Source organism: Echeneis naucrates, chromosome 19, assembly GCF_900963305.1.
Source record: "Echeneis naucrates chromosome 19, fEcheNa1.1, whole genome shotgun sequence".
In the NCBI taxonomy this organism is placed as follows: Eukaryota; Metazoa; Chordata; class Actinopteri; order Carangiformes; family Echeneidae; genus Echeneis; species Echeneis naucrates.
Window position 1 is genome coordinate 6,843,462 of NC_042529.1, and position 24,476 is coordinate 6,867,937.

Here is a 24,476-nt window from a genome sequence, read left to right on the forward strand (position 1 = left end):
GGATTATGGTGCAGTAATTTCAGTGCTCTGTCTTTTTCTTTTTTTCTTTTTTTTGCACATAAAACCTAAATTCAGGCCTTTGTTGAAACTATCTAATGGGTTAATGGCATTAAGAGGAACCATTCAGCTCTCTCTACGGCAGCCTGTGTATGTGCACGCGTGTACTATTGTGTGTCTTGGCTCACACCGTGCACACTCATCAAGCCACATGCAAACAACCAATCTCTGTCATCTGCATCAAAATAATTACAGAGAGATAAACACACCATTTGACCATTTTCACAGTGATCTAATCTGAAGCTGGGCTGTGAAAGCGCACGGGGGAGATGATCAAATCCCTGCTTAATGGAACTGATCACTACTGTGTGTTCAACATTCAGCCGACAGCCGTATTACAGATGCATCTCCTCATATTTTTCTGCACTTAGCATGTCTGCTTTGTCTTTTCAGCCATTTACGCTTAGAGCAGAAATTGCAGTAAATATTACATTTAGATTTTGACCGTGTGACCTATTTTTACAGGGCTGTATAAACCACGTAGATCAGATGTGAGGGAAAAAAGTCCAGGCCTTTTGTCTCGAGATCAGGATGGCGATGAGCAAGGAGTGTATTGCTTACAGCCCTATAGCTCCCCGTGTTTCCATCTCCTTTTAGCTAGAAGGCAAACGGCCTCCGAAATCTGATTAGCCTCCATTATAAAGAGTGATATTTTCATCTCGCCGATTCTCGGCACTCGTCAGAGCATTTGGTCGCTTTAATGCCGGGAAAAGCATGCTCTTTTGACAGATAGTAGATATTTCCAACATCTCTTGTTTGGACATTTCTGTCTTTTGTGACATGGAATAAAAGACGAGCAAGAAAATAAAAAGCAACTAAATAATGTCAAAAGATCAGAAATCAATGGGCCGGAGGAATGTGATCCGCACGGCTCCGTATGCGACCGCTCTGCCCCCCTCGCATTACGAGTGTCTTTCCACAGCCACTAAAGTTGCTTTTGTTCACCCCCTCGGAGATGTAACTCAAGCATGAGGAAGCCGTCTGACAATGTTTGGATATCGGCAAAGAAAAAGCCTTTTACTTAAAGGTTACTGGCCAAGGTTTATTGAGTTACATGTTCGTCAGTGATGGGAGGCAGAAGAGTTGAGCCATGAGAGAGCTTCATTAATGTGTAGGTTTGTATTTCACGTTTTGATGTAACTGCGATGTGGAGTAGCAGGAAATGATCAATGAGGCTGTGGATAGTTGCATTTTTGGCAGGTATATATATATTTTTTTCTCCTCTAATGTAAAAAAGCAACATTTAATCTATGCTACACAAAATGAATGTAGCACTATGTTAAAATAGGTTGGAAAATATATCATAAATAACTCTATTATTATACATATTATTTTGACATGCTTTCTTTTTCTTTTTTTTTTTTTAAGATGAGAAAAATTTGCCTCAATAGTCTTTTGACAATATTGGCGAACATAAAGAAAATATAATAAACTCCAAACACTTCACAATAAACACTTATCAAATTTGAAGAAATATGTAAAAAGAAAAAGATTTCTTATGAAACATTTTATTGTTATTTCTTTTTTTTTATCTGATAGAGCTCCCCTTGTTGGGTAAAAATAGATACTGCATTTATTATCATCTAGTAATTTTCATTAAAACTGTAGGTCATTGGCAGGGTACTTTATCGTATCCTTTTCTTCCTAAAGAAACATTGGGCTGCTTTTAAAATAATTTCCATGGGTTACACTAGAGGTTACAGTATAAGGTTTCAACTTCTGTGGGAGTTGTGATCTGTTCTAATGAGAAAAAGAAAATGCAGCACCACAATGCTTTGTGTCACCCACTGAGGCTGAGAGATAGACACAGGATTAAAAAAAAAAAAAAGAAAGACGCGGAAAAACAATTTCTGAACATTTCTAGGAGATAAATTTAATTTCTTTGCTATTTGGAGGTCTTCTTTGAAAATGCAATTGTAATGAACACATTCAAAACTGGAGAATAGATTTACCCTCAGCTTCAAATAAGTTGGCGTTATCGGACTCTGTCATTCGCTCCTTCCCATTTTCGAGCTGCTAATTGATGTTTTTGATGTCGGCAAGAAAATTGAAGAAAATGTCATGTGTGAACCGGCGCGGAAGTTAATAAGATTGACTTCGTTGACTGAATTCACAATGAGCGAAGGAGAGGCGTGTAATGGGGACCGCTGCGAATTCGCCCGTCCATCTGCCAACGGATGAAATCGACACCTAGCACGAATGGTCGATACGAAGGGATGGAGAATTTGGGATGGCCCCTCAACCTCAAAAAAAAAAAAAAAAAATCCTCCTTTCTTAGCAGTTGGGTTTTGATTTTGTTTTCCCACTGATTGGAGTGCATAAGCAGCTGTTTTTCCAGAGGGCTCCTGCCCCGGCCCCGGCACATCTTTTCTGTGGAGTCGTCTCCCAGGGCTGCCTCCCTCCTCGCTCCAAACAATACTCGTTGTTAATGCTGTTTTGAGTCTGAAAAGCCATGGAGCTTTATAAAGGTTAGATTAAGATGTGGCTAAAAGATGCACCAATATCAGTTAGGGTCATTGCATATGCTTGGCCAATGTGTAACAGAGCTTGAACTTAAATCCCCTTAAATAAAAGGATAGAAGCACCACCGGGGTCGCTCCATCTTGAGCCATTTATCGAGCGCTGGCTGAAAGCCAATCGTAGTCGCTTTGCTTGTGAAGCACTTTCTCTTTAAAGTTAATTTAATCTAACATTTAAAATTATCACAAAATTTGCAGATTTTAAAAAAATATATCATCGATTTAAATGTATTTATTTGTTGATTCGCTTGGGTGTAGCGGGTTTGGCGTTTTTAATTGGGGCACGGATTAGTCGAGTTTGGTTCAGTGCGTCTGATTATTTTTCGTCGGCCTAAAGGGGACCTTGCTAAACCCCTAATACGGCCAGTACCCCCAAGCGCTCTGCTTTTTGAAGACACCAAACAAAAAAAAAAAACAAAAAAAAAAAAAGTGGCCTCAGCTAGCGTTCGGCCCTCCGAGGATCGTGGATAAGGGACATTATTCTCAGAATAGGCAATTAATTCCGCTGGCAACGATCGGTTAGAGCTTCTTCCCCCACCGCCCCTCCAAATGCCCTCCTCTCCACCCTCCACTCGCCATTTGAAATGCTAACACAATGAAATATTTTTCTATTGGTCCGTGTCCCTCGGCTAAGCCACCGCCGCGGGCAAAGAATTTCATCGACTGATGAGACCACAGGCATGCTCGATAAAAAGGTTAACTGTACGTGACACGCACTCCAAGTAGCCCACGCTACCTTGAACTCTCAAGCTCTGTAACTTTTATTTGACTTTTTATTGTTAGCGAAGCCGGGCATGTTTGGCTGCCACGGCTAGGAATGAGGCCGATTTTCATTTAAATTTTTTTTCTTTTCGTCGCATGTTACTGAAAAATGAGGATAACGTGACCCTTTTCTCTTTTTTTCTTTTACATAAAGCAATTTCCTTGTTTTCGATTGCGCTTTTCTTTCGATGGCATTTTGCAAACACGTCTCCATCGTCGTTGATTACTTGACTGCTTTTTTTTTTTTTTTCTATCAAAAGAAAACGGGTGGTAATCGAATGCAATTCCTTTCAAATGCTAACTCGGGATAGTTTTTCCTGTCTAATGTCCTTTTTCATATAGTCCGACAGAAGAATTAATTTGTTGAGTAATGGAAATATTCATCATAAAAACGGTGGAATTGATTAAAAAAAGAATAAATAAAGACACGATTTGGATTCACGGTGAATTATTGTTATTCTAAACCTTCCCAAAGCTTTTGTTTATGTTTTCCCTCTACGCCACACTGTATACATTTGTATCCATTGTGTTGGATTTTACAATAGCTTGGCTCTGCTGTGTAAGAATAAAGAACAATCCAGGATGGCAGATTTCTTCCACCTTCAGGGATCGGTAAGGTAGACTGCCAGAGAGTGGGAGGAGGATTCCAGGCTGTTTTCAAATTGTTAGTAAAAGATATATGGGCACAGAATAGGTATGGCTGTTGCAGTACCCCAACCCCATCTTTCATACACACAAACATACACTGACGCTCATGCACGCACGCGCACACACACACACACACAGAGTGCTGTGCTAGGACTGAGGCAGGTGGCTCCCCATGGCTGCAGCTTCATGACAACATGCCATTAGAAATAGCAGGCCTGTTGATCAATCCTGCCGACATGACAGCTTCGCCGCGAGGCCTGGCTCTTTGAGTGCCGACGCCACGGCAGCTCCCTCTCCCGTTTCTCCCCACTAATTGGTGAAGGTTTCTCTTATATATGCTCGTGGCACAGGGCTTTTTTTTTCTCCTCCACCTCCTCCTCCTTTTCTTCTTTTTCTCCCTCTCCCTCTTTTTACTTTTTTAGTCTCAGCTCCTCTTTCCCCCATCCACACCCCCACCCATGCCACCCATTTTTATATCTCTCTCTGTTCATACATCTATATATTTAGATTTCTATTTATGTATATAATATATATATATATATATATATATATATATATATATATATATATTATATCTATTTGGGCTTCTCCATTTAACATTGTCACATTGGAAGTGATAACTTTGGGTGAAATATTGTAAGTGGGTAGAGTAAAGGGATGTGTGTGCCGCGGGCGCTGTTCGTTCTGTATTTTTTGTGGGACTATTGGAGTTGGGATTTGACATTGACTCTCGGCAATGTGCCTCAGCACCACATACACAATGGAGATCATCCGGGGGGTGAATGTAATCTTTGTCAAGTGAAATTAAGGAGAACCCAGGCCCTTTGATACAGTTCCATTTTTAATTGCACACTTTATTTTTGACAGTTTAGGCAAAGCTGCTAAATATACTATATCCATAATGAAGTGACACTGCCATTTATGTTGAAAATCATTTATATATTATTTTCCTGTTCTTCACGACCAGCCGTATAGAATCTGTATTTATGTTTATTTGATTTATCACGTAATCCCGTTCTTTCTCATCAAACAGAATGAAGTTGCAAAACGTCAAAACAATTGTCAGAAATGGCTGTGTGTTGCGTGCTGACTTGTCACGGCACACAGGGCTGCTTTCTAATTCTACCAGTGTTTCGCTGGAGCATCACTCTTTAACGCCACCCACTCTGAATCTCTCCCAACTAAATAAATGAGGGGGGAGATAAGCACATATTAAATGTTTAACTGTCTCGCATTTGTCATCTGTTTTACCCCTCTTAATTAAACAGACACAGCTTAGCGCCGCCACCCCAAGTGCAGACACACTTGCGCACAAACACACACGCACACACTCTGCCTGTGAGCAATGGACCCTGAGAGCAAACCCTGTCCTGCCGATGATTAATTTAGCCGTTAATATTTATTTTACTCCATCCTGCAAAGTTAGCAGCTCAGTGGAGGATGAAACTTAGATTTTGTTTCTCAGTCTTACAGCTGAGAAAACTGTCTTGTTGCAAAATGAGGAGGAAAAGATAGATTTTTTTTGTTGTTATTTTTACTTTTTCTTTTTTTTTCTTCATCTTCTTTCTATTATTGTTTTTGTTTGGAGTGAGAAGAAGTATTCTGTGGGCCAGTGGTGATTTGTGTCTGCGCCAGTATATTATAGTGATGTGGTGCATGTTGAAAACATTAACTACTACCTCCACCCAGTGGCACAAAATAAAAAAAATAATAAAAAAAGGCAGGTGTGATTGGCAGCACACAGTATTTAATGTAGTGGGAAGACTTGCCTAAAGCAAAGAGGGGGATGTATTCACCACACAATAGTACTGCTATCTCCCTCTCTGCATTGTCTCTCTCATCGCCGACCTTATTACATGCCATATTTGGCATGAAGAATCCCCTTCTTATCGACACTGAATTTTAATACCAATACGTGTAGATGGCCGCCTTATTCTAGTAGTTATTTTGACATCACATTACATTTTCTGTGTGTGTGTGTGTGTGTGTGTGTTTTGGTTTATTTTTTTCCCTGTGAATCAGAAAGGAGGTCTGTCTGCACCACTGTACACTACTGTGCTCTCAACTTGCTGCCTGTTGTGTAAAATATAGTGCGATTGAACATTGTGTGCCACCGGTGCTTTGCCCGTCTTGGGGCATCAGCAGACGTGGAAAAGCGAAAGAGAGAGACGGTGCCCGGGCCCGGGGTGAGTGGGAAAAGAGACGAGAGTAGAATTGGGGGTTCCTCTGAAGCCCCCTCTCCAGATCCGAGAAGCGGAGCGGGGATCAAAGTGGCTTGTTTTATGTGGCTGGTGCGAGACTTTGAAGTCCCAGAGTCACCTACAGCACTCACTTCATCAAGTTCACTAGTGTCTTAATAGCAGATCAATAAGTTTCAAAGTCGCAGAGTTAATTTGATACTAGCACTGATGTGATCATGCTGGGCCACAGAGCTGCCTGCTCTGCTCCCTCTCGTCTCCCTCTTCCCTTCTCTCCTCCTCACCTAGATTGGACCTGTTTTAGGCTCTCAACTTGAATTAAGCCGTGGCAGGATTCTGTGTTCAGTGCCTGTTCTCATAGGAAGCTTTGCGTGAACACTTAATCAGTGTCTGTGCTGGTGTCACAACAATTAAAAGATCATTTGTTTAATTAGAATTTAATTTACAACATTGTTTCGCTGACATTTGAATTCTAAGATTTATATTTCAAAATCACATATTTTATGTTTGTATTTTGAAGGAATTCTTCATTAATGTGAATTAATGCTGGGCAATACAGATGTTTGATTATTTCTCCTTTATAGCTCAAGCTCTAATTATTATTGCGATATTGAAATTAATGTAAAAAAAATTGATACATTTATTTTTTATTAAATCTGGTTTTTCTCCCCAATATTTTGTTCTTTCCTCAAGTATTATTTATTAGATGTCTCATTTTGAGATTCTTTAAGTATAAGTTCTATATTTAAATACCACAAATTAAGTGTATGATGATGGAAATCCAACTGACATTTTAATATGAGTAACTAAATTAATGGAAAATGTTTTAAATGTGAATGTAAGTTTAATTTCATTTTTTATTTTTTTCCCGCAATGCCGACGGCTTTTGGGTTGGAAGGATCAGGAAAACAGAGCGCTTTCTTATGTGTGCTATTCCTTTCACAGACAAGCAGCACCATCTGTATTTGGTGCTGTGATACCAGTGAGGTGGTGAGGCTGGATCAGCACCTGGAGAACAAAAGGGCAATTTAGTATGTTCATCTAAGGGTTGCTAATGGTATTAGGGAGCCGGCAGGGTGGTCAGCGGGGGCCCGGCGCTCCAAGGTGAGCCCGCAGCTTGACCTCCGCACTCACACCAATTCACTTGGCTGCTGGCATTAGTGCCACACATCTGCCATTTATTTATTTTTTTTATTTTTTTGCAAAGCCTTCCGACGCTTTTCGCTTTATATGAGCGCATGTAGAAAATAAGTTTTCATTTGACCTAAATAAGATCCCACATTTGACCGTCCCTTTGACCGAAATAATGGAGCTGAGAAAACTAATCAGATAATTGTCAAGAAAAAAAAAAAGAGAGAGCGATGGATGCTGCTCCTTTCAGAGATCGACTGTTGAATTGTTTGGAATTTGCAGTATGTGAGAAATGAAAAAAGTCTTTTCTTTCGATATGATGAAGGTTTTGGGTACAGAGAAGTGAAGAAGGTGACATGTCATCTGCTTATTTTTTTCAAGACAGCAGCAGGTAGGAATGTTTCTGGCTCTCGCAAATATTCAAGATGAGAGAAAGCTTCATTATTCATTAAACCATTCAGAGAGATTGTCACCATCATGGAGAAAATATCTGAGATATTTGATGAAGGCTAGAAAATTGTGCAGAGAGCCGTTTGTGTATGTGTGTGCGTTTGTGCGACACAGCCGTGGATCCCCGTGTGAAGTTGTTTCCGTGGGAAGCGGGTGGCAGAGTGAGGAGAGAGCAGCTCCTGGATGGAGCAGAAACGGTGCAGCGGGTGGTGCTGATGGAGGCTGCCTGTGTGGTCCTCAGCGGTCGGTGCTCCGCCAGGCTCTGCCGAGAGCGCTGGAGGTCTCGCTTTTAATGAATGTTTCATGTTAAATTTAGCACCGGCATTGTTCACAGTGCAGCACTCTAAAACATTTTATTTCTTTTAATGTTCCAACTAAGGTTAAAAAAAATGAGAGAAAAAGAAAATCCAGGTTTTCTTGTAAAGAAAAAGAAAGAAAGGAAGAAAGGAATGGAAAGAATAAATCCGTGGCACGTAATTAAAAGAGAAAAATGTTGGATGTTCTTTGAACATAAATTTTGCCAGCCGTCATCAAAATTATCTCTTAATTTATGATTTCAATCCTTAAAAAATTAGTTACATTTATAACTGATAATATTTCTATATTCCTCTCCTTTTTTTTCTCGAGGTTCCTGCTGTTCATGCACCATGAAATCTTGCTTCATTAAAAGTCTATTAATCTTGTCTCGTCTCATGGGAGGTACCTTAAGATGATGTTGTGTCTTTTTCTTTAAATTGTTGGAGGGGAAAAAAAAAATCTTCCAGATTTGGTCCCTGTCAGTCAGAAATAATTGTGTGCTTAATCTTGTCCCTGATGGATGACTTGGAGTTCAGCAATGGGCCAGCTCCAATGACAAATACAATATTAATATTCATTAACTGCTTTGACAATGCTAATTTTGATGCAGTAGTAAAGGGCCTTCCAAAGTTAGCGGCCAAAGCATCAGAGCTGAGCAAGGTGGCAAGATAATTTGTGCTGCTTTACTGAGCTGAAGGCTTTTAAAGTCTTAAGCAGGGGAAAAAAAGGCTAGGTACCACAAACAAAATAAAAGAGAAAGGGAAAAAGTTCAGACGCATTGGAAACCAGGACTGTGGAAGTAATACGATCAAGAGACGGCTACAAAAATTTGACACCTCCAATGCTGCATCTTTGAGCAAATTTTTTTTTTTTTTTTATTTAAACAAAAACTTACAGCTAAAAAGGATCATAACATGGTAAGTCAGCACATTCTTGATTTATTATTTTTTTTTGTTTAATCTTTTTGATCTTTTCAATTATCGCCATTTGAAGATCAATAGTAATTTTTTTCTGCTGTGGTTAAAAGGCTCACAGCGGTGGTTTAGTGGATGGTCGGATCACGGCTTTAAGAGTGGGCTTCCTCTCTTCAAGCCACCAGTTGGCCGGGTTGAATTTTGTATTGCCAGCTCTCCTGAAAACCGCACAGGGCTTGTATCCATTTATTGGTATTTTTGGTATTGTTTTAACTGCTGTTGTTTGCTTGTTGTGGCAGGTATGACTTTGGAGTTGGGGTTTCTTTTCCCCCCTCTCAGTAGTCTGAAGAGAGTTCAGGCAGGAGAGTTGGGGGTGCAAAAGCTGCACTACAATGAGAAGCTCTTTTGGTGATAAATGTCTATTTTTTATGTTTTTTTTTTTTTTTTTGCCTTTTGTGTGGCTGTTTTTTCTGGGGCTTCCTCCATCAAAAATTGGGGCTACCGACGGGCAGGACCGCGGTGCAACGTGGCTGCAGCACCACACACCCTTTGCCCTGGATCGGAACGCTTTCTCTAGCTGTTATTTTTTTTTTTTTTTTTTGTTCCTGACACTTTTTCTGCCAAGCGTTTGTGTTTTTGATTTTGTATTTAATTTAGTGTGACTAGTGGTGAATGGAGCGTGGCTAGTTTTGGGGATTAATGACACGACGAGAGACACCCCGCTGCTTGAGTTTAGCCAAGTTAGGGCAACTCCTATAGACGGCACTCCACTACCTTTATGTCTGCCAAGCCGCTGAATGAAAGCCTCTCTCTTTCTCCCCTCTTTTGGTTGTTCTTTCAACTTATCAAAGAAAGAGAGATGGACACAAAAGGGCTTATTAGGGGGGATATGAAGATGGGCGCGGGGGAAAGAGGGAGTCCCGGTCAGCTGCGAAGAAGAGCAGCACAGCCTGAGTATGCGCATGAATGCATGAGGGGGCTGAGAGTGAACAGCCAGCTCTGGCCGTCCGCTCGAGGTCCTCTCCGCTCTGGGACCTAAAGGGCTGCCGTCCTAAGTCGCTCCAACATACCTTGGCTATCGCCCGGTCCTCCGGTCGCTCTCTTATCGGCTTAACCCATCGGGTGTTAGTGAGGGGCTGCCGTAGATGAGGTGCTGCCCCCCAGTGGATTAGTGGCTGACATGGTGGTGGGAGTCTGCTTGGAGTCTGTGCACTACCACGAGTGCCAGCATGCTTGTTTTAACCAGGAACCGAGCAGCATCCCAAATACAGCTCTTTTAAATGGTAAGACTTTTCAACATTTTAATTACAGCTGTGCTCTATTTTCTGGTGCTTGTTTGGCTTAAAATATTATGTTTTGATTGAATTTATTCATGGATATTTTTCTGGGCTCCATTTGGCAATTTATAACACTTATCCTGCTAAGTGACAGATTGACAATTTGGATAATGAAAGGCAGTGTTTGATTGCTTTGTCTTGACAGCCTGACAGAGGTGCATTATTCTAAGACATCAAACTCAATATAATTTTTGTTTATTGTCTGGTAAAACGCAATTCTGTTAAATCAAACGAAGAAATGCCATTATTTATACAAGAGAACTTTAAAAATGTATATGTTGTTTTAACATTTGAATTTAAGAAATCTTGGTCATGGCCACATATATTATCCCTCTGTTTCTGTTACAATTAATAAAAAAGGGTTCATATTTTTAAAATTAATGTTTTAAATCTAGAATTGGCTGTCATTTTTAATACAATGTAATTTTTGTAAATACCAAAATTATTGTGTAATTATTACAGTAAATACAAAAAGAAGAGACTTTGGAATTAGAGTTGTGTGTTCATAGTATTTTCTATTTACTGTTTATCTCAGAAAAGAACTGTTGTGTAAAGGTCATAGGTTGTTCTGTTTCCTTCTTCTGTAAAACTTTTTGTTCCTCGTATTTTTTTTTCTTTGCACACGTTGGGTCTCGTGCAAACATCTTAGATTGGAATAGAGGGTTTTTTTTGTTTTGTTGTTTTTTTTTTTTTTCTCTCCCCCCTCTGCTCTCTTGTGTTGTGGCGTTGATGCCATTGTGGTTTGGTGATTGGGAGCTGTCCATCACTTGCTGGCGAACTGGCAGTTTACTTAAGAAAGTGCACGTGGGACAAAAGGAGATGGCAGGAGTGTGGCAGGTCGGCTGAATGGAGGGAGGGCAGGCAATTAGCCACCGCCTTGTCGGGGCTCTTTTACTTGTCAAGCTGGAGCCCCGGCACTATTGTCCAAAGCTGTGTAAAGGACATTCCCAGGACTTTGTTTTGGCTTTAAGGGCCTCAGGACTGCCTGCTGCAGGCCAGAGGAAGAGCAAGGTCCTAACAGTGACAGAGGCCGAGCGAGAACAGAAGGAAAAGAAAGGAACAGCGTATTAAGAGAAAAGTCTGTGTAAGTTTGAAGCTTCTGTTGCCAACTTTTAAAATGCCTTAATACAACTGAGAAACATTAAACTCCCTCATTTACTGGCCTCACATTTAAAGATATTTGCATTTGATTTATTTCCAACATTTCTGAATTCCCTCACTTTAGTTCATTTTTCTGAATTATTTTCTTCCTCAATAACCTTCACCAGGTTATATTATAAATATATTAAATATTACTGGTCTTGGATTGAAATAATTTATCCTATAAATATTTAATTTGTCATGGTCGTTAGTCAGGTTCAGGTTGTTAGAGGGTGTAAAACGTAATTGAAAGATGACAAGGCTGCTTAATTATAGAAGGTAAAAATGAAATTTATCCTTATATTTGGAGGTGTTTGTTCTGTTTCCAGAATTTTAATTACAATGGAAAACAAAAAAATACTAGAAGTGATTTAATATTTTTCTTTTAAAATAATTTACTCCTTTAGTTAACATTTAGATAATATTCCCCTGAAAAATATTTTTTGTGGAAAGCAAATATTTTATTTCAGGAAAAGCTCCAGTTTTTACATTTTCTTTCAGACACAATTTAACAATTACTTTCTAGTATATTATTTTGTAATTGGCTTATTGGAACGATTAATTATTAGAAATAACAAGCTAAAAGTGGAGGACCAGGCAATTTCTCTATAATAATCCATGTTTGTCACAGTGATGGTCAACAGATCTATCGAATTTCTCTGTATTTGGTGAGGAAAAAAAACAAAACAAAAACATCTGGACCACGTGAAGATGATCATTTGACTTTAGCTTTGAGAAAAAGAAAAGATTTGAAGGTGAAATAGTCACGAAGAAAAGAGACTGGGGAGAAGAGCGTGGTGCAGAGGAGCTTGAGGCCTCGTTCACATGAACCCTGAATGGAGACAAAGTTGAAGGGGGAGTTAAGAGAAGAATTGTTCTCCACTCTAAGGTATTGCTTAGAAATAGGGTAAGGGGGGGGGGGGATTGCGACGAAAGGTGCCACATCCATGTCAGAGTGAAGACTTTCTCTCCCTCTCCTCGGTTTCCCCCCGGAAAGTGGGTATGAAGAGGGGACTGTCAGCATCACACAGATAAAGTGACTGTTGGCCACACTTTGCTGAGCCTGCCCTCCCTTTGTGGATGTTGTTGTGTCTTGTTCCTTTTTTTCCTTTTCTATCTCTCTCCCTCTCGTGCTCACTCCTCTTTGTCTCCATCTCTCGCCTTGCTCACTTTACCTTGTAGCCAAAGCTTTTCAAGCTGCCAGTTCGTCTCTGGGCATCCTGGAGGCACAGCAGAGCCCACACACATACACATATTCTAAGAAACACATACACAGACCCAACGTACAGCAGGGATTTGGGTAATAACGCATTTTTTTTTTGTGTGTGTGTGTGTGTGTGTGTGTTTGTGAGTATATATTTTTTTCTGGAGTATTGCTAGTGGGAAGACTGCTGCAGTTCTGAAAAGCTGCTCACAGTCATTTTTCTTTCTCTGTCCACATTCTGGCTCTCACTTCTTGTACTTCTTGTCACCGGCATCAAAACTTTCACTGAGCAAGAAGAGGAGACTGCTACCCGCTAAGAGCAAGGGCTTCTGTGGTTAGAGCGAAAGATTTTTTTTTTTTTTTTTTGCTTCTTTTTTTTTTTTTCTAAGGATGGATGTGGGTGGGTCGAGAGGGTTGTGGTGACTGTGTGTGCAATTGTGCGTGTGCGTGTGTGTGTGTTTATGGGGAAACTAGGCCTCAGACCCTGAGCCTCAAGAGATAGACCTACTCTAATGTCAACACCTCGGGGAACAATGGTCAGTTGGCCGCAGCACCAAGTACAAAGAGAGTGAGGACGATAAACACAAATGCACACACACACATGCCCAGCAACACACTTGTGCATATCGGAGCAAGGAGCCAAGGCAAAAACAGACAAAGAAGGAGGAGAAGTGGAGGAGAGACGCGGCCAGGAGAGGCAAGACAGCTTCTCCCCGGTGTTGAGAGAGAAGGAGGAGCTGGGGGGGCCAGGTGGGGCGAGGAGGAGGAGGAGGAGACGAGGGCGGGGGTGGGACAGAGGGGGTCATGTACCCGCGGGATGGAGCTCCAGCCGGGCCGGAGGAGACGGGAGCCAAGGCAGGAGTCTTGGGCCCCGGGCTCTCTCTCCTCCAGCAGGTGGGCTGCTGGCACCTCAATCTGAGCAGCTGGGTGAGTAACGCAGCACAGCTCCCCTGCCTTTTCACTGTCTCTGCTTTTTCTTACCTCTGAAGGCTTTTACTCTGACAGGTTGTTGTTGTGATGCAGGTTTGTAGTAGGTGGGGTGGGGTGGGGTGGCGGTGGGGGGGAAGGGGGCGGGGGTGCTGGTATTTGGACAGTGGTCATCAGTGGTGGTCATATGATTTTTCAAGTGTCTTTTTAATAATCTGCCATATTGCAAACTTCAGTGTGTGTGTTCATGCTTATTATATTACACATGCAATCTAATTACTCAAACTTGCATCTATACAGACTGCTGTAATTGTCACACACTTAAAAATTGTTCATGTTTTTTAAGTCTTCAATGGAAACTATAAATACATCTAAATCCATTTTAAAAGTGCACTTTCAGGGACATGCTTCTCTCAAGAGGAGTATTATTTACTTGACAAAACATTATTTGATCAAGCTCATGTCTTAACCATGAAATGTAAAATAAGATTTCAATAACCTCACAGATTAACATATTCCTTTGTTAATGTTGCCGTCCAATTCAAATTCTTAATTGCCTGGCTTTCAACTGAAATTCTGAGGGGCTGATTGCATTTCAAAAGGCAGAATTCAGTCTGGCTCTTAACACCGTGATATAATATCACCTCTTAGAGAAGCCCCTTTAACTCAGGTATGAGAGCTCAAGAGGCTGTTTACATTGAAAAGAGAAAGCTTTAACGCACGTGTGTCTAAGAGGCGATTTGTCTTCGCAGAATACAACAGTTCTACCAAATACCACTTCATATTTAAGCTATTTGTGCGGAGTTTTATTTATCTGTGACATATCAGAACATGTCTTTTCTGCGATTCTTTTTGATGTGCCGACTATCAAAGATGAGAAGCAAAAATAAATGGTGACGAACGACTTGAGTGCTAGCGAAGAGAGCAGGAGGAAGGGGAGCAAAGGCTCTGGCCCACATAATATTTTTGTTCAGCGCTCTGATCAAGCAGTCGGCATGTCACTGCAGCAAAGTGAATAGATTAACTTTTAAATATACTGTGGTCTCGGGAGCCCTTTGCCCTTAGAGACGCATATTCCTTGCAAGAGAAAACTGATCAACACCTCCATATCTGCTTTTTAACCCCCACTACAATTCCCAGGTCTTTAACATTGTGTGGAGGGTTTTTTCCCCCTCCAAAGATTAATGAAGAAATATTATTTCTGAAACGTGGCAGTTTTTTAAATCAGCGTGTTATGCTGCAGGATTGTGGCTCTGATAAGCCTTTAATTTGTCAGAACATTTCACATTTCATTGCAGTTAATCTCTAAGTATTCCTTTAGATTGTCTGCTTGAATCTGAGGATTGATTTGACTGCGTGCTATCAAGGCTTGTGCGTTTGTGGTTGTCTGTATGTGTGTGAACATTATGATAAGGTGGATTGCTTCGAGATGAAGATCTTAAGCCTGGAGGGGGGCACTCTGTACTCCCTCCCCTACAAAAAAAAAAAAAAAAGGAAAGGAAAGGAAAACAGCAATCAGTGTTTGTGTTTGTACGGGATTTCAACAGCGACTCTGGCAGATGATTCATTAGATTGGTGGCTGCACAGTTTGTACTTTTTTGTTTTTGCTCAAATCAAATGCACACATACTCTCTCTCTCACACACACACACACACACAAATGACTCTTCTCTGACACTTTTCCCAGATCCTCAGTTTTGTTGTTGTGTGTGTGTGTGTGTGTGTGTGTTTTCTGAGTAGTGTCACTCCATGTACCTTGGACTTGGGCCACTTGCACGTTCTGGGAGAGGCTCGGGGTGCTCTGGCAGCTTTTTCTGCTTGCTTTGGAATTTGGAGGCCTGAGAGGACCCCAATCCATCACGGCGCTGTCATCCCCACATCCCTCTCCTCTCCTCCTGGCCCCCCCCCCCCGCTCCGGCCTCACTACAGCTCATTAGCGTCCCACAAGCTGTTGTGACAACTCATCATATCATGACACAAAGCAGAGAGACAGAGGTTTTCTGTCCCCCCTCACTGCCCATGCACCCCCTGGGCCCACAAGGTCGCCACATTCACATTTAGGCCTCAATTTGGCCCTGCGAGGTGCCACCAGGCAGAAATGCAAGGCCAACAGCTTTTTCCTGTCCAGCCTGCACCTCTCTGTCTGTCTCTCTTTGTCTCACTTGGTCCTGCTGTCACTTTCTCACCCTCGCTGCTTTCTCATGCACACACCCTCCCCACACCACCACACACACACACACACACACACACACACACACACACACACACACACACACACACACTCCCCAGAGGTCTGACCCGTAGCAGCTCATTCATTTGTCCACTTCTAAAAGGATCTTTTCATACAATGGCAGAGCAGCAGTAGTCAGCAGCTAGTATAAGAAATATTTTACACTACAGATCAGCTTATGACAGGACTTAAATACTTTGCGCAGTTAAATTGTTGCTAGTTTTGAGGAGAAATACTATTGGCAGTTGTTGTAATGTCAATAACATAACCAGAGACGTGCTGCTGTATCAAGTGTGCTGCCTGCACTTCACAGCATTGGCCTTCCTCAGCAGTAAGCGCCGTATGTGTCCTGGACGTGGAAAGAGTCAATGTGTTCATTGATGCTGGTATAAGAGTATGCTCTTAAATTTTTCTTCAGGGTCTTTTGAAAGCGAAACCTCTTTTTGAGGATTGAAAATCTGGTGATCATGACTACAGAACGGCGTGTCTGTTTGTCTCCTGTTATATTTGTTTGTTGTAATGATGGAGGTGGTGGAAAGGATGCAAGTCAGCGGGGGTGGTGGAGCAGGAAATGTTCTTTCTTTTCCCCTGGCTTTTGTGGAGCCGAGAGAGTAAAGCCTCCCACGTTGCCTGCTTTTGTCTCTTGGAGCTCTGTGTGTTCGGTGTGGCTGAAGCACCCAGCAGCCTGCCAGACTCCTGAGCCCTGTGTTTGTATTGTCCCACAGTGGCCACAGGGCAGGTGCTGGGCCTCCTTTCTGCAGAGACCACCGGGGGCTGCCTTGACGTCAGTGGGAGGCAAAGTTGATGGTCGTGCATGTGCGATGATCACACGGTGTGTGTAGAGCGAGCATGTGGACTGAAGGCACTGGACCACAGCAAGTCCACATCAGCTTACTGATCATATACAACAAAGTGATCAGCACTGTGGGTGTACGTTTGACTGATGGCTCTTTGGTTTTCTTGTGGTCCCACCCATACCATCCAGGAACATAAGTATTTAAACAGTCTCTCTTTCCTTGGAAAACAGAAAATTCATGTATATATTTTCCAAAGACTTGAGTTTGTGTTATTCTCACATCCAGCCATAGACTATAGTGGGCTGAGCTGACGATGGGGGCAGCAGTCAACCCAGCCTGTTGCTATTTGCCTCACTTTGGGGGCTTTTCGTGAAGACCACAAGTGACTATGATGTAAATCGGTTGGCTTCTAGCGCTCTCTGTCTCTTGCTCTCTCTCTCCTCCAGTCCCATACACACCCTCTCTAACACCCTCTGTCTAAATGTGGACTCAGTAGATGGGCATTTTGAACTGTCTTCTGAATGGCCAGGGCCCCTGGACAAAAGAACTCATTTAAATGGCCACTAAAGCTTTTCAGCGCAAAGAGATGAAGAATTGACAACATTCTTTCACATCATTACCCAAGGGAGGAGTGGGGAGTCGTGAAGGAGGAGGTTAGGAGGTGATAGATAGAGGAGTGGGGGGGGTAGAGCAAGGACGACAGGGGCCATCTTCCAGCATTCAGCTGCCTGACTTATCAGGCTGCATATGGCTGTCATAACCACGATCCTGATTGTTTTTCTACCAGTTATTTCTTTTTCATCCTTCGATTCTAGATATGCAACAAGAAGTGTCTTGGCCTGTGTTTCTTTTTTAATGAACCCCCCTCCTCCTTCGTCCACACAAACACATATACACACCCCCAGCCCCTCTCTCCTCCTCCCCTCCCAGCCTTTTCAGCTCAGGGCTGTGAATGAGTCCCAGGAGTCTCTCTGCCTCCCTGGAGTTCTGCTGGGGTTCATTAATCTTTCATTGGGACCATGGCAAAAGGGAATGCCCCCCCCCCTCCGCAAGCGCACACACACACACCCTTCCCCATCCTCATCCTCATCCCCATCCCCCACATTGTAGAATAGAAGTCTAGATGCCCAGGTTTGTGCAGACCATACAGACAGACAGCCTGAACGACCCAGTGAAAGTTTAGCGCGGGCCCCCTGAATGGACTGACGATGGACTGGGCTCTCACACGGGCCTGATATTAACTTTGGCCTCAAACAGCTTGGGCAGATGATTAGTTTGCGGCATTGAGCTTTGCTCACATTTGTCTCGCCCTGGGCCTGCAGCTTTGCATTTTTATTGTCAATGAGCAACGGGCAACTGAGCATCTTATGCATGTATGCCCCCCTGCCAACATCTAGTCCCATTAATGTTTTTCAAAGTCTGTTGGAAATGTGCCACAGTGGAGCTTTTTTTTTTTCTTGCATGGGTTAAAGTCGTTAATGAGGGTGTGTGGCCTGTGAGAGAGCAGAGTGAACACAGAGAGACACAAACACACACACACACACACACACACACAAGCAGCTTGGTGTCTCACTCCTCTCCCCCTGAATGTATCATCCATGTTATGATAAGCCTGATTAGTGCTGCTTCTTTGACTGCTGAGGGCAGGATAAGGGTGTGTGGGTAAAGAGGCGAGAGCAGTCTCTGCTTCCAGCCTAATCTACAGCAGAGCTCTAATCTGGTTATCTTGTGGTTGGGGACTGTATGTGTATTAGAGTCTGTCCCAGCCTGATGAGAGGGGCTGAGCTCCGGTTAACACAGGGGCCCACGGCAGCACACCCCTAAAGCTCCACTGTAATCTTTGAGTAATTGAAAAAAGAGGGCCTGCACCACTTAGGAGCACAAAGAGAAGATTACATAGCTAAAACTAATTTGGCAAAAATGCAGAAATGGATTTTCAGCCCCACCTCCTCTCTCTTAACGCTTTTATTACAATACACCCCTACCCTCTATGAAGCAGGCCCTTGGGGAATAGATGAGGGAAGGGGAGCAAGGAAGAGAGGAGGACCAGGAGGAGGAGAGTGAGTACAGTCCCGACTGGGGCTGCTAATGACTTTGGATTTACACGTGCTGCCTTGATTTCGTGGTTTACAGATGATCGATTGCTTCACTGCAACTGTGGTCAAAAATGCCTCATCACACATCAGGCCCAAATGCGAACTGGCAATCCCCCAAGCCTCTTAGATTTTGTTACTGAATTCCAGGGTGACACCGCAAAACAGTTTTTAATTACAAACCACACTATTTTCGCTGTGGCTTGGTGGTTTGGCGCCTCGAATGGACCCAGAATATGATAGCTCTTCTTTTGAGAGCTTTCAGACCAAATTGTGATTCTGTGGCAGGCGCCTGAAATCCTTATCCCTTTACCCAAATATTAACACTTTGGCTTCATTTTTTTTCTCCCCCCTTCTCTCTCTCTGTATCCTCCTCCTTCTTTCTCAGTCTAATAAGGTTCCAGTGGTACAGCACCCTCACCATGTGCACCCTCTCACACCTCTGATCACCTACAGCAATGAGCACTTCACACCGGGGAACCCCCCACCTCACCTACAGACAGACGTGGATCCCAAAACAGGTACAACCCAAAGTATTTTTTAGTTTTACCACTCCATGTGATTTCTATTTTAATAGCAACATGTTTGCAGTGATTTTAAAGGTGTAACAGGGTGAAACTTCTATACTATATATATATATATATATATTGAAAATCACAGAAGCGCGCCTCCAAACAGAAAAAGCTGTTTGCGCTGATGTGTGCTTGAATGTTTTATGGTGCCCTGCTGTCATGCTACTCATACAGGACCTCATGTTTGCCCCCATGGCGTCTGTCTACAGGCACAGACATATTGCAAACATAACTCTGACGTCATATTTACAATGCATGCGTTTTATGAATTGTATAGTTTAAACTACAATTTGGTTTCATGCTAACATGAGCCACATGTCATGTGAAGTATTATGAAATAGAAAAGTTTCATTTTCCAATTTACACATTTGACTCACACTGGGACAAGCACTCCTTGTTGACAACTGTTGTTGACCGATTTAGTGATCATGGTCATTAACATGGTTTGGCTGAGGTGCAAAGTGGTCTCAACGTTTCAGAACAGGAACCTGAACGGTGGCTCATAAACCTCTCGTAAAACACACAATTCAGCAAACAACCACCTCCTCTCATGACCGCAACTCCCTACTGCCAAGACCCAAAACAAGAGAGCCACTGTAGTCGGAGGACCTCACATCTCGCCAATAAACACACAGAGTCCACAAGACTGTCTCCTTTGAAAGGATGTCTACAGCTAAGTACACAAATGTCTTTAAAATGAAATGGAAGATGTGACCCTGGTGACCTGAGCACTTGGATATACAGTCTTCAGGGTTTTGATCATCAGTGGAAATTGTTAGATCTGCGGTTACATCTTTATACCCCGTTGATCCTGCAGATTCACCGTGTCCAGGTTTAGCCATCACTCAGTCCACGTATAGCACTCTTGCAGTCACTCAGCACATCTGTTTTGAGGCGATTTCATTCATTTCTGTGAACATCTTGACCCAACACTTCATTTTGCACAGTCACTCAGCTTGTCCTTTTAGGTTAATGCATTTCCAGTGCTGTGAATAATTTCAGGCTTTTCAGTCAGGCCTCAGGTGGATTCAGTCAGTGTTTTAGGTAATAATGTTCCCTTATTATGATGGTCCTTACAAAGGGGAAATAATGCGCCAGCTGCTGTTTAATGTAGTGCTTAATGGGGCTGCGTAATTGGGCTCAGTGTTTAATTAATTAATTAATGAGCTATATTAGGTCTTGAGAGCTGGGTGGCAATGGGATAATGTTCATGAGGCTTTCCCTTTTAATTGAATTTTCTTTTGTTACATCAGTGTTGCCAGAAAAGTAAAGTTTTGACACAAGCTGCTGCACATTGTGCACCAGTAACAGAATCTCCCTCAAGAATCAGTTCCTGCATGACCTGGAGCAGCTTTGGACTCTGGGCGTAACCACTAAAACCGGCCAAGTTCTGATCTGTGAAGACTTGACTGGCTCTCCTTCTAAAATCTGCAACAACAGTTGTACGGGCGAGCCAGCTGTGTGGAAGAAACATACACCAGCCAAAATAAAAAGTCCCTCAGTTCCTGTTCGGCAGAGCGCACACACACACACCTCCCTGCCACACTTTTACACATGTCTAGTGTTCCCCCGTTTCAAGTTTGTCATGAGAGAGAAAGTTATTTTTACACCAGGCTGTGTGCGAGACCTTTTCAAGGCAGTCATTGAGGGCAGCTTGTCGATGCAGCTTCTTCGCCTGTCAGCTGTCACAGAAAGTAAAGGCAGCGGCGTGGACGCTGTGATTGCTTGGCGATGCCTCGACGAGAGCTGTCCTTATATTGGATATCTTTGTCACTGTTCCTCAGTGGGGGGATAACAAACAAAATCTGCTGCTGTTTTTGTGAAATCTGAGGATCACTTCTGCAAATGGAGGCCATCCTCTGTGTTTCCTATTGTCATGAACTGTACCAAAACTAAAGTATAGCTAGCGAACCAAATTCAGAGACAGAAGTACTGACTTGAATTGAAACAGTGTCATTGGTCAACTGATTTGTAACTACTGCATATCTGTAATATTAGCTTATTGATATAAAATACACATCCATCCAGCCTGTGTGGCAGGCTGTAAATTAACAGGCAGACAGAACCTGTAGCTCCCTGTTCTCTGATCACAGAGACGGCTTTAATTACGTTGTTGTGTTCTGTTAACTTCTAAACCTCAGTCATTTTATATCATTAATCTTCTGATTCAGTAGACAAATGTAACAAGAATCGTGTTGGTGTTTTCTCCTCACCTCTCTCCCCCTCTGCCTCTTCCAACACATTGTGCTGCCGCTACCGCTGCCATCGCCTCAAAGGCCTTTGATCAGGGAGTGTGATTTAGCTCCGAATACATGCGAGCAACAAGCCCTCTTCCTCCCATCTGCACTCCTGTGATGTCTGCCCTGTTCAGATGTGAAACTCTCAACAAAGAATGAATTCAGCGCTGACAAAGATTTGGTTCTCTCGCTGTCATCATCTCGTCTGACCACCTCCTTTCTGCTCCTATCATCCTCTTTCTTCCACAGGAATTCCAAGGCCTCCACATCCTCCGGATATATCTCCTTATTACCCACTGTCACCTGGCACTGTCGGCCAGATCCCCCATCCGCTAGGATGGTTAGTACCACAGTAAGCAAATCCTTTTTTTATTACTATTTTTACTGTATCGAGTTGCTGGCAACACATACTGCAATGATTAAGCCTGGATTTCACACAATCAAGCCAAGTCATTAAAGAGTGAAACAGTGAAAAATAAAGCATGCATTACTGTACTTGTGTGTAGCAGCAGGATATTGGCCTTTATGTAGACAAGGTCAGTTATGGAAGCTGTCTCTCTCTTCTCTTGGTCCCGAGGATGGGTCCTCTCAGAAACTTAAACTTGATCCCATAACGCACTCGCCCCATCACAGTGGCCCACTACAGCCTGCTCAGAGCCTCACCAACCTTAACTTACTACTTTGTGACAAATACTATTTTGCATGTGTCTGTATGGTCAAATTAGAGTAATGAACTGTGATTGCCTGTATTTTACCCACAATTCCACATGGGGGCTCTCCCCTGGTAACTCTTGTCAACACTTGTTAATATGACAAAAGGCTACAAATTAAGCTCTGTTAATTTAATGTTTTCTCACCGCGATCTAAATACCGAGAGAGGCCCTGAGCGCAGCCATGGCGCCCTTTGATTTGCTGCACTTTATTTTGGTATAAATTTACATTCATTATTGTTTGCCTTTGGATGTGTAGACCTCAATTAGCGTGATGGCTCCATTAAAGAGACCCGCGCTTCGTCTTTAATTATCACAACAAAACACCTAGTTCCAGCTTGGGGAGGAACAAGGCCCCACTCTGTCGACACAGAGCGAAGGGTTATGAAATTTAATTAGCCATTGCTATCAAGATTTGTGGCATTCAAATTGTTCAGAGTTTTCCTCCCTTTGATCTGCACTCTGCAATCCCCCAGATTTTTGTCCTGATCAAATGAGAATAAAGAGGCCCACAGTGGGGAGAGAAGAGAGACAGATGGCTTTACCTTCTCCTCCTCCGTCAACCCTGCTCCTTTACCTTTTCGCCTTTCTTCTTTTCTTCCCCCTTCCCAGGCAAGGTCAACCTGTTTATCCAATCACAACAGGGGGTTTTAGACACCCCTACCCAACTGCGCTCACTGTCAACGCATCCATGTCAAGGTGAGTTGAGCCCTAGGAGTTAAATGCGTGCACACACACACACACACACACTCTCTTTCTAGCTTACTCGTACATTGAGTTGTACAGGTTTGTGTTGGCTGTGAGGGGCAATACACAAGCAGTACACACTCGCACTTGCATGCAGAGACAGTGAGGAGCAACTTCTCCCTTAAGGAGAGCTCACACTCCTCATCTCTGTGTTCAAAAGGCCAATTCTCCAGTGTGGGCCTCCAGCTAGCATGCTCAAATATTAATTATATTTATCATTTTCTAATGAGGCCCCTGAAGAACATTTACCCCCACTGCATGTCAGGCAGATCTGAAATGAGCTAGGGCATGCCCTTGCTGTGAGATTCAGCAGCCAGACAGATAAACAAACACAGCAACACTTTGAAGGGGACTAGATGATATAAGTCAAGGCCTGGCACTTGGCTTGTGCTTTTGGTCCAGCCCATTAGGGTCCAACTCAAGTGCTGCTGTGGATATTAGGGCACCCATGGGGCATATGTGTTTTTGTTGCCATCTTGTATACATGTCTGTGTGTTTGTCAGTTGGTGTTAAACTGCTTACTATTCCCTTGAGGGACGTGTGTCCTCTATATTGTGTGGGAAGCGAAAAGAGTTCATTTTAGTGGCTAAAAGCCAGTTATTTGTGGATCTGGAAGTGCCAGAAAAGCAACAACACAAAAAACAAACAGCTTCTCAGTCTCTCCACTCCTCCTCTCTCCTCCCTCCCTCCCCCCCACCCCCCTTCCATGCATTTGCAGCAGTGGGACTATTGGATGGGGCTGGTTTCGAGGCTAGGGATGAGGCCAAGCTTTAGTTTAATTACAGCCTGATTGGAAAAGCAGCTCCTGAGGGCGGTGTGTTTAGACCTCTACGACATTGATGGATCATGTAGAAGGCAGGGAGGAGTAGCAATGGGGAGGACATTTTTTAAAGCCTAGCTCTGAGAACTCAGTCTGACGCTTCACTGCAGGTTTCTGCAGCTGCTTCTTTTATATTTAACCATATACACCTTTTCCATCTTATAACAAATGTTACCCTGACATTATTCTGGAGGATGGTATCTGGATGAGGGATCGGCCCCTCTCTGCCCATCCTGACACAGTCTCAGGTGCAAAGGGTCAGACAGAGGGTCTGTCCAGACATCGGCATCTGGCAGCATTACCCAGCCAACCTGGACTTCAAGTGACTGCTAATTTGGTCCCTTAATAACAGCCTCTACATTGTGATCATCTTATTTCCAGTGCAGCTAATTGAATATACTGGCGGGGGTGTGGGGGGGACTGGCCATGGGGAAGAGCTAATGCCCTGTGATGAGGCCCCTAATTGAATTAGTATAACTGAATAGATGGAGGGCTCTGGGAGCTCTCTGGAGAATGGGAGGGTTTAACACATCTCCAAAAAAAATCCCCCAACTCCCTCCTCCCATGTTGGAAGAAAAAAAACCAGACCAGCCAAATTGTAGTAATGATTTATTTAATTGCGTCAGAAAAACACAAGATTTCTTTCATACATGGCTGTTTTTTTGTTGTTATTTTTTTTTAAACTAA

The 24,476-nt window shown here is 42.9% G+C and overlaps 1 protein-coding gene across 22 annotated transcripts in view; it reads left to right on the plus strand.

The window, feature by feature from the left end:
• tcf7l2 (transcription factor 7 like 2) overlaps positions 1 to 24,476 on the plus strand; it is an 86,363-nt gene that overhangs the window by 51,398 nt on the left and 10,489 nt on the right. For 20 of the 22 annotated variants that reach the window (XM_029527429.1, XM_029527422.1, XM_029527435.1 and 17 more), the window contains 3 exons: positions 19,092 to 19,224; positions 21,762 to 21,864; positions 22,835 to 22,921. In XM_029527429.1, the coding sequence (XP_029383289.1) occupies positions 19,092 to 19,224; positions 21,762 to 21,864; positions 22,835 to 22,921 (323 nt within the window). The remainder of the gene's footprint in view (positions 1 to 19,091; positions 19,225 to 21,761; positions 21,865 to 22,834; positions 22,922 to 24,476) is intronic. The other 2 variants (XM_029527439.1, XM_029527436.1) reach the window with 1 other exon arrangement.